Consider the following 9,829-nt stretch of genomic DNA (forward strand, 5'->3'; position numbering starts at 1 on the left):
GTTTTTTGCTTGTTGAATAGTTTAAATTTCTCACAGATTCTGGATATTAAACATTTGTTGAATGGATAGTTTGTGAATATTTTCTCCCATTCTGTTGGTTTTCTGTTTACCCCCTCGATAGTTTCTTTTGCTGTGCAAAAGCTCTTAAGTTTAATTAGGTCCCACTCGTTAATTTTTATTTTTGTTGCAAATGCTTTTGGGGACTTAGTCATAAATTCTTTGCCAAGGCCAATGTCCAGAATGGTATTTTCTAGATTTTCTTCTAGGATTTTTATAGTTTTATGTCTTACATTTAAGTCTTTAATCCATCTTGAGTTAATTTTTGTACATAGTGAAAGTTAGGGGACCGGCTTCAATCTTCTGCATTTGGCTAGCCAGCTATCCCAGCATCATTTATTGAATAGGGAGTCCTTTCTCCATTGCTTGTTATTGTTGACTTTACTGAAGATCAGTTGGTTGTAGGTGTGTAGCTTTATTTCTTGGTTCTCTATTAGAAGGTAATATTTAATAATAACATTTGAGATTTTATCTAATTTTAAAATATACCCAGATTACAGATTCTCTTACGAGTATTTGAAATTGGAGAATTTAAAAATGGAGTTTGAAAAGTAGATAAAAGCTCTCACTCAGCTCGTTGGACCTATTTACAATGTAGATAAAATGGATGATTTTGAATATGGATGCCTTTGAAAAGTACCTTATTTGGATTTCAGATTCTGACAGAAAACTAATGGGTCTTGACATAGCAAAATGACTAGATCTTGGGTAAAACATATGGCTTAATAAATTAATGGGATTACAAGTAGTCAGAACAATCTGCAAGGATTGTACTTTCTAGCTTGGTGTATTCTAAATATGGGCTGACACCCAAGGAATTAATTGCAAGGAAGAGGTAGCAGTGCTCTAGGACAAATAGTAATATCATTGTTGTACTAGGTGTCTACACTTGAGCCAGTAGTAAGATGAGGAACCTGGACTAAAATTTCCACATTAAGCCTGTGTAAGGGGAATAAAATAAAGTAGTTCCAGGTTTGTATCACACCCTGACTTCCCACAGAAGCAAATGTAAATTCTCTCTGGAAAAAATCATGTCCAATAGAGTCCCATAGGTTTCCCACAGGTTAGAACCAAGCAAATGTGAGGAATAAAATAAATGTGTTGTAATAAAATATCAACAAATTAACAAGGAAATGAACCACCATGACTGAGCGTCAGCAGAAAAGACAAAGCCAAGTAAGATTGGCTTACTCTTTACTCAGGACCTTAGTTACTAAAACTATCCAGACATAGATATAAAATAACCATTTATAAAAGCTTTAAGGAAATAAAAAATTCACAAAAATGAGCAGGTAATAAAACACTATCAAAAATGACCCAGCAGATTTTTAAAAATAACCAAATAGAACATTTAGAAATATAAATATAATTTTTGAGGAAAAAAGCCTCAATGACAGGTTAAATATTCCAAAAGAGAAAATTAATGAACTGGAAGATCAATTTGAAGACATTATAGAGAGTGTAGCACAAAGAGACAAGTGAGAGAACATGAAAGAAAAGCTAAGCTTTATGGAGGGAAGAGTGAAAACTTCTCGCTTACCTAATCAGATATCCGGCAGGAGAAAATAGAGAGAGTGGAAGAGATATGGAGATAACAGAGGGATAGGATTCATAGTGGTAATGGCTGAAAATTTTTCCGAAACTGTGACAAGACATGAATCCATGGACATAGGAAACACAACATGTATCACACAAGATAAATAAACTGTCAAAAATGCAAACACAAGCACACCAAAAGATGTACAGGAGTGTTAACAGCAACACTGATTATTTGAAAAAGCAAAAATCTTGAAATAACCTAAATTCTAACCATCACCAGTAGAATAGACAAATAAGTTGTGCTATGTTAATACAATGGAAAACTACATGGTGCTAAGTGTGAATGGATGATTGCCACATGCAGCAATATGGGGGTTGATCCTGCAGTGAAAGAAGCTAGATACTAAGAAATGCATACAATATAATTCCATTTATAGAAATTTCAAAAACCAGCAAACCTAATCCACGGTGTTAGAAGTCAGAATAGTGCTTACCTTTGGGGTAATGATGGTGGTATGAAGGGGGCTTCTGGTACAATAGAATGTTGCTTTTTAAAAAAAGAATCTAGGTTGTGAATATGCTGGTTCACGATGTAATAGCTTATTAAGTTGTACACTTATGGTTTGTCAACTTTTTGTTTGTTCTACATCAATAAAAAAAGTTAAAAACAAAAATGCTCAACAAGATACATTGTAATGAAATGAAAGAATAATGAAGACAAAGAGAGAAATCTGAAGATCCAGATTTAAAGGAAAAAAGCCAGAGGAAAAAGATTACCTACAAAGAAACAAAATTTAGACTGAGAGCAGACTTAGCAGCAATGGTGGAAATGGAAACCAGAAGACAGGAGAATCTCTTTAATGAATTAAGAGAAATTAATGAATAACCTAGAAATATGTGCCTCTACTTTGAAAGAACAAAGGCAAAAATACTGGCAACAGATTTTAGAAAAGGAACTTATGAAGGCATTGCATTTAGGGAAGAAGAAAGATAATTCTAGAAGGAGGGACTGAGATGCAAGAAGAAATAGTGAACAAATAAATTGGTAAGTATGTACATAAATCATAAGCACTCTGTATAAAATATAATTTCTAATTTATGGAGTAAGACGAGAGGACAGAGCTAAAATAGTGGACAATAAAATAAATTGGGAAGATATAGTCAGGATTAAAGGACTCCAAAGCCCTTCTTATTGAGTGATAAGATAGTGATTAAGTTCAGTCTTTGGTTAGTTAAATATGCGTGGTAAAATTTAAGAGTAACAGCTGAAAAAATGCAGTAGGCAGTAGAATGTATAATTTCTAAACCAGCAGTGGGGGAAAATAGAATAAGAAAAAAAGCCGAAAAAAAGCTTAAAAAAAAAAAAGAAAAAGAAAAATTAAGCACAGAAAACGTGGAAAAAATAAAGTAACAAACACAAACATATCAGTAATGACAATAAATACAAGTGGGCTAATTATGATGTTAGCCAGAGGTTTCTTGTTGACACCCTTTATCAGTGTTATGGACTGAATTGTGTCCGTAGAAAATTTATGTGTTAAAGACTTAATCACCAGTGTGATTGTATTTGGAGATAGGGACTGTAAGGGGGTAGTTAAGTCATTGAGGTCATAAGAGTGGGGCCAAATCCAATAGGACTGGTGTCCTTATAAAAAGAGAAAGAGGGCTGGTAGGGGTAGCTCATGCCTTTAATCCCAGAACTTTAGTGGGGCAAAGGCAGAAGGATTGCTTGAGACCAGGAGTTTGAGACCAGCCTGGTCACGGTAGAGACCCTAATCCCTACAAAAAATGAAATAAATTAGCTGGAGATAGTGGCAGGCGCCTGTAGTCCTAGCTACTCGGGAGGCTGAGGTAGGAGGATTGCTTGAGCCTAGGAATTCAAGACTGCAGTGAACTGATTGTGTGATTGTGTGACTGCACTTCAGTCTGGGTGACAGAGTAAGACCATCTCTAACGAAATAAAACAAACAAAAAAAAACAGAAGGAAGAAGAAAAAGAGACACTAGAGTCTCTGCAAGAGAGGAAATGTCATGTAAGGACACAGCAAGAAGGTGGGCATCTGTAAACCAGGAAGAGAGGCCTTACCAGAAACCCACCTGGCTGGTGCCTTGATCTTGGACTTCTAACCTCCAGAACTGTGAGAAAATAAATTTCTGTTGTTGAAGCCACATAGTTTCTGGCATTTTGTTATGGCAGCCCAAACTTACTAACACAATCAAGTTGTCCCTTCTTAGTTTGCTGAAAGCTTAGATTTTGTTTTTTTCTTTTGGGACATTGTATGGATGTTGGATTTTTATCAAATGCTTTTTCTGCATTGATACTTCTGTACCTTTTAAGATGATGATATGGTTTTCTTTTTTAGGGAGTTACTATATTGAATTATACTCATTGGTTTTTGAATACTAAAACAGCTTTATATTATTATATATTATCCTTCTTATGTATTGTATTCAATTTATTAAAATCTTCAAACAAAATAAAATTTGAGACAAAAGCTTTCCTTGACATATATAAAAGACTGCCCCAACTGTTAGCAAATATGTTATCTTCAATCACACATGAAATATTTATAAAAATTGGCCATAAACCAGTCCATTAAAAAATTCCTGGCTGGGCACAGTGGCTCATGCCTGTAATCCCAGCACTTTGGGAGGCTGAGGTAGGTGGATCATCTGAGGTCAGGAGCTCAAGGGCAGCCTGGCCAATATGGTAAAACCCCGTCTCTCCTAAAAATTAGCCGGGCATGGTGGTGTGCACCTGTAATAAAAAAAATTAGCCGGGTGTGGTGTGTGTGCACCTGTAATTCCAACTACTTGGGAGGCTGAGGCAGGAGAATCACTTGAACCCGGGAGATGGAGGTTGCAGTGAGCCGAGATGGCACCATTGCACTCCAGCCTGGGTGACAAAGTAGACTCCATCTCAAAAATAAAAAATAAAAAAAACTCAACAAATTTTAAAGAATTGGTATCATGCAGGCTGTATTCTCTGATGGTTGTGCAGTTAGGTTAGACATTAATAATGAAAAAGATAAATTGCCCCATACTTTTGAAAATGAAAAAAAAAACCACTTCTAAATAACTGGTGGATCAAAGAAGAAATTATAATCGAAAATCAAAACATTTGGAAATGACTCAGAGAAAATATATCAGACTTGTGGGGTGAAGATGAAGGATTATATAATGGGAAATTTTTAACCTTTAGAAAGCTCCCTCAGTGAGTTTGTTCACTTTAAAAAATAAAAAAGTTTCTGTTATTGTATAACATGGTGACTATAGTTAATAACAACATATTGTATTCTTGATAAATGCTGAGAGTGGCTGTTAAGCGTTCTCACCACAGAAAATAACTTTGTGAGGTAATGCATATGTTAGTTAGATTTAGTCACTCCACAATACATATATACTTCAAAACATCATGTTGGACATGATAAATATATACAATTATCAACTTAAAAAATAAAACCCAAAAGCTTAGAAAAGAGGAAAGGATGGGCCGGGCGCGGTGGCTCACGCTTGTAATCCCAGCACTTTGGGAGGCCGAGGCGGGCGGATCACGAGGTCAGGAGATCGAGACCACGGTGAAACCCCATCTCTACTAAAAATACAAAAAAAAAATTAGCCGGGCGTGGTGGCGGGCGCCTGTAGTTCCAGCTACTCGGAGAGGCTGAGGCAGGAGAATGGCGTGAACCCGGGAGGCGGAGCTTGCAGTGAGCCGAGATTGCGCCACTGCACTCCAGCCTGGGCGACAGAGAGAGACTCCGTCTCAAAAAAAAAAAAAAAAAAAAAAAAAAAAAGAAAAGAGGAAAGGATGAAAATTAATGAGGTAAGTAACTTCCACCTTAAGCTATTGATAGGTTTGGCTCTGTGTCCCCACCTAAATCTCATCTTGAATTGTAATCCCCCATGTGTCGAGGTGGGGACTTAGTGGGAAGCGATTGGATCATGAGAGTGGTTTTCCTGTGCTGTTCCTGTGGTAGTGAGTTCTCATGAGATCTGATGGTTCTATAAGTGTTTGACAGTTCTTTCTTCACACTCACTCATGCTCTCTCTGACTCCTGCCACCTTGTGAAGAACGTGCCTGCTTCCCCTTCCACCACCACTGTAAGTTTCCTGAGGCCTCTCCAGCCATGCAGTACTGTGAGTCAATTAAATCTCCTTTGTTTATGCATTACCCAGTCTCAGGCAGTATCTTCATAGCAGTGTGAGAATGGACGAATACAGCTATAAAAACAAAATATAAGAAACCCAAAGAAAATAGAATGAAGTAATAACAGTAAGATTTCATTATTTTATTTTTACATTGCGTTAATTCAGAACAGCTTAGTAAACTTTTGATAAAATTTATATGGAAGAGCAATAGGCCAAGAAATAGCCAGTGTACTCCTAAAGAAGAAAAAGAAATTGAAAGAAGATGTCTGTAAATACCCTAACAGATATTAAGACTTATAAAGCTCTTACTATATAGTTATATATTTGGACAATGAGGACATGGACAGGAATAGTCAAAGTGGCCAGTGAAGCAGAATAGGCATGGAAACACACTGCTATAGAGGGTCCTTGACATGTGATGAAAATTGCACTGCAGAGTGATGGGGAAAGCATTTAAAACAAACAAAAAGTTCTGGGACAATTGGTTGTCCATATAGAAAAAACTATATTGAAGCCACATCCTACACAAAAATCAGTTCTATGTGGTTTAAAAACATGTAATAGGCAAAACTTAAACTGACTAAAATTGTAGAATATTTTTCTGACCTCACAATAAAGTTTTTTTAGATGTGACACAAAAATTGCTAACCATAAAAATCCTGATAAATTCAGTGATATTAAAACTAAAACCTTTTATAAAAGGATGCTAGAAAGAAAGTGAAAATACAGCTTCTAAAATTAGCAAAGATATTTGTAATCCATATAACTGATAAAGGATTAATGTCCAGGATAGAAAGAACTCTAAAAGAATCAGCAGAAAAATGACAGACTGCCCAATAGAAAGATGAGTGAAAGACATGAGTAGGCATCTCACACAGATATTGAATGGATACACAACCTCATTAGTCATTAAGAAAGTGCAAATGACACCTGGAGTGACATCATTTTATACACACTGGATTGAAAAGAAATGAAATGTTTGACAATGCCAAAGGTTGATGAGGATGTGGGGCTAGGGACATTTATCTAGACATTAGGATGTTGAACACTTGTATTCCTTTTAACCTAGCAATTCCACTTTTAGGAATGTACCCTAGAGAAACCCTTGAACAGATATACTAGAGATCATGTATGAGTGTTCAAGCAGCATTATTCATAACAGCAAAAAAAATTAGCAACAACCAAATACCCGAAATGTTCCTTGACATGGGGATAAACAAATTGTGACGTATATGCATAATGAACAGCGTATATCAGTGAAAATTAATAAACTAGTGTTTTGTACAACAAGATGTGCGAAACTTAAAACCATAATTTTGAATGGAAAGAAAGTCCCCAAATATATCAGTCAGTAACTTTGTATGGCTTTAAGGGGAAGAAGGATGTTAAGAGGAATATGCAGATAGGTTTAACAGTATTAATAACATACTAGTCCTTAAATTGAATAGTGAGTTCTCTGGGGTTCATTTCACTATGAAGCTTAATAAGATAAATATGGTGAGCCGGGCGCGGTGGCTCACGCTTGTAATCCCAGCACTTTGGGAGGCGGAGGCGGGCGGATCATGAGGTCAGGAGATCGAGACCACGGTGAAACCCCGTCTCTACTAAAAATACAAAAAATTAGCCGGGCGTGGTGGCGGGCGCCTGTAGTCCCGGCTACTCGGAGAGGCTGAGGCAGGAGAATGGCGTGAACCCGGGAGGCGGAGCTTGCAGTGAGCCGAGATTGCGCCACTGCACTCCAGCCTGGGCGACAGAGCAAGACTCCGTCTCAAAAAAAAAAAAAAAAAAAAAAAAAAAAGGAGTTAGAATTTTATAATATCTACTTCTATTAGGGCTACAATCGTTTGGTCCTTCTCATCCCTCATTACAGACAGAATTCTTTAGACCCTTAGACTGGCTAGTTTTGACTGGGCACAGTGGCTCACGCCTGTGATCCCAGCACTTTGGGAGGCCGAGGGGGGTGGATCACCTGAAATCGGGAGTTTGAGAACAGCCTGACCAACATGGAGAAACCCTGTCTCTACTAAAAATACAAAATTAGCCAGGCATGGTGGCACATGCCTGTAGTCCCACCTACTTGGAAGGCTGAGGCAGGAGAATCACTTGAACCTGGGAGGTGGAGGTTGCCGTGAGCTGAGATTGCGCCATTGCACTCCAGCCTGGGCAACAAGAGCGAAACTCCATCTCAAAAAAAAATTATATATATATATATAAATCTTAATGATAATGACAAAGCCATCTCATCTCCTTGTCTTAGCATCATTGGCAGTCAAACCTGGCTGTTGCCTACTGCAGATGAGCAATGAGGATGAACTATGTCACTCTTAACTGCTGTTCAAATCTTACCAACAACTCCTTCACCATAATCCAGTTACTCAGATAGATCATTTCTGTAGTTACTATTTTGTTTATAAGTAGTGTGGAATTTTAGAACTTCTCTGTGGCTGGTTAGAGTAGTGCCAAGGAGGCCAACCCCCAGCTCCCCTCAGGTAAGGATCAAGGTTTAAGTCTAGAAAAGAGCCAGGTGTATGTGCTTTTCATCACAAGAAAGTCCTAGTCAGAGCAGGGTTGGAAGGGCACATCCAGTCTTGCTCATGGGAGGAAAATGTTCCAAGTACCTACTTATTCAGAAAGTTTTTATTGAACACCTACCTTTTACATAGAATTTTTGTGGACACATAAATGTATGGTAAATTTAGCAATAGTAGCTCTCATTTCCTGGGAGCTTTCTCTATACCTACTATGGTTTGAATGTGTCCCCCGAAATTTATGTGTTGGAAGCTTAATCCCCAATGCAACAGTGTTGAGAGGTGGAGCCTTTAAGAGGTAGTTAAGTCATGGGGGCAGAGCCCTGTTGAAGGGATTAATGCCTTTATCATGGGAGTGGGTTAGTTATCTCAGGAGTGGGCTCCTGGTAAAAAGCGGGAGTTCAACCCCCCTTTCTTTTCACTATTGTATGTGCTCTCTTACCCTTCTGCCTTCTGCCATGGGATGATGCCGCATGAAGGCCCTTGCCAGATGCCAGCACCATGCTTGTGTACTTCCCAGCCTCCAGAACTGTGAGAAATAAGTTTTTTTCTTTATAAATTACCTGCTCTCAGGTATTCTGTTACAACAGCAGAAAACAGACGAAGACAATGCCCATACTGCTAAGCACTTGATATACTTTACATCATTTAGGTTTTATAAGTAGGTATCATTATCCCTCATTTATAGTTAAGGAAGCCTAAGAGTGTGCCACAGGTCAAAAGGGTTTCCAGATTGCATGGTCTCAAAATAGCTGCAACATTCTCAAACATCATATTCAGATGTGGTGATGTGTGGCAGAAAAGAGGCGTTATTACTTCTTATGAGCCTTTTGAAGAAAGAAGACTTTCCCAGAAGCTGCTCACACATCTGCCTTCATCTCACATTGGCCATGGTTGTATCATATGCCTATGTTTCAACCAGTTTCTAGCAAGAAAATGGAACTACATTGGTCCCATTGGCTTAGGCCAGGGGTCAGCAAAGTATAGCCCCTGAGACAAATCCAGCCTGATGCCTGTTTTTGTAAAGAAAGGTTTTTGGGAACACAGCCAAGCCTACTTGTTTACTTATTTCTATGGCTGCTTTCATCTCACAACATTGGAATTGAGTAGTTGCAAGAGACCTTATGATCCATAAACCTAAAATATTTACTATCTCACTCTTTACAGAAAAAGTTTGCTGACACCTGGCTTAGGCCTGTCAAGATCTATATCTGTACCAACAATAGTACAGATTGCTGTACCATGTACATGGGCAGAAGTAGGTTTTTTTCCAACAAGGAAGGAGTGAGTGGCTGTTGGATAGGCAACCAGCAGTGACTGCTACAGAAGGGCCTCTTTATTCCAATGAAGCAGAGGTGCTATAATAGACTTTTGTGTGGGAAGGTGGCTGCACCTCAGAGATAGTACATGATTGTACAGGTTACAGTCAGAGGAATGCATTGGATGAGAGGGTAAAAATAGAAAGAAAAAGAAGTGATGACTCCTAGGTCTTGGCATGTGTGGGATATAAGCATTCCTTTCAAATTCAGATTATTAAACTAGTGCAGGGCCCATGCA

The 9,829-nt window shown here is 38.1% G+C and overlaps 1 protein-coding gene across 1 annotated transcript in view; it reads left to right on the forward strand.

Moving 5' to 3' along the window:
* Positions 1–1,200: 1,200 nt before the first annotated feature.
* The window catches only part of LOC116484674 (serine/threonine-protein phosphatase 2A 56 kDa regulatory subunit epsilon isoform-like), a 24,363-nt gene continuing 15,734 nt past the window's right edge, over positions 1,201–9,829 (forward strand). Inside the window, exon 1 of the mRNA XM_058429388.1 lies at positions 1,201–1,233. Coding sequence (XP_058285371.1) covers positions 1,201–1,233 — 33 coding nt within the window. The remainder of the gene's footprint in view (positions 1,234–9,829) is intronic.

This window comes from Hylobates moloch, unplaced genomic scaffold (assembly GCF_009828535.3).
Source record: "Hylobates moloch isolate HMO894 unplaced genomic scaffold, HMol_V3 SCAFFOLD_16, whole genome shotgun sequence".
NCBI classification, from domain to species: Eukaryota; Metazoa; Chordata; class Mammalia; order Primates; family Hylobatidae; genus Hylobates; species Hylobates moloch.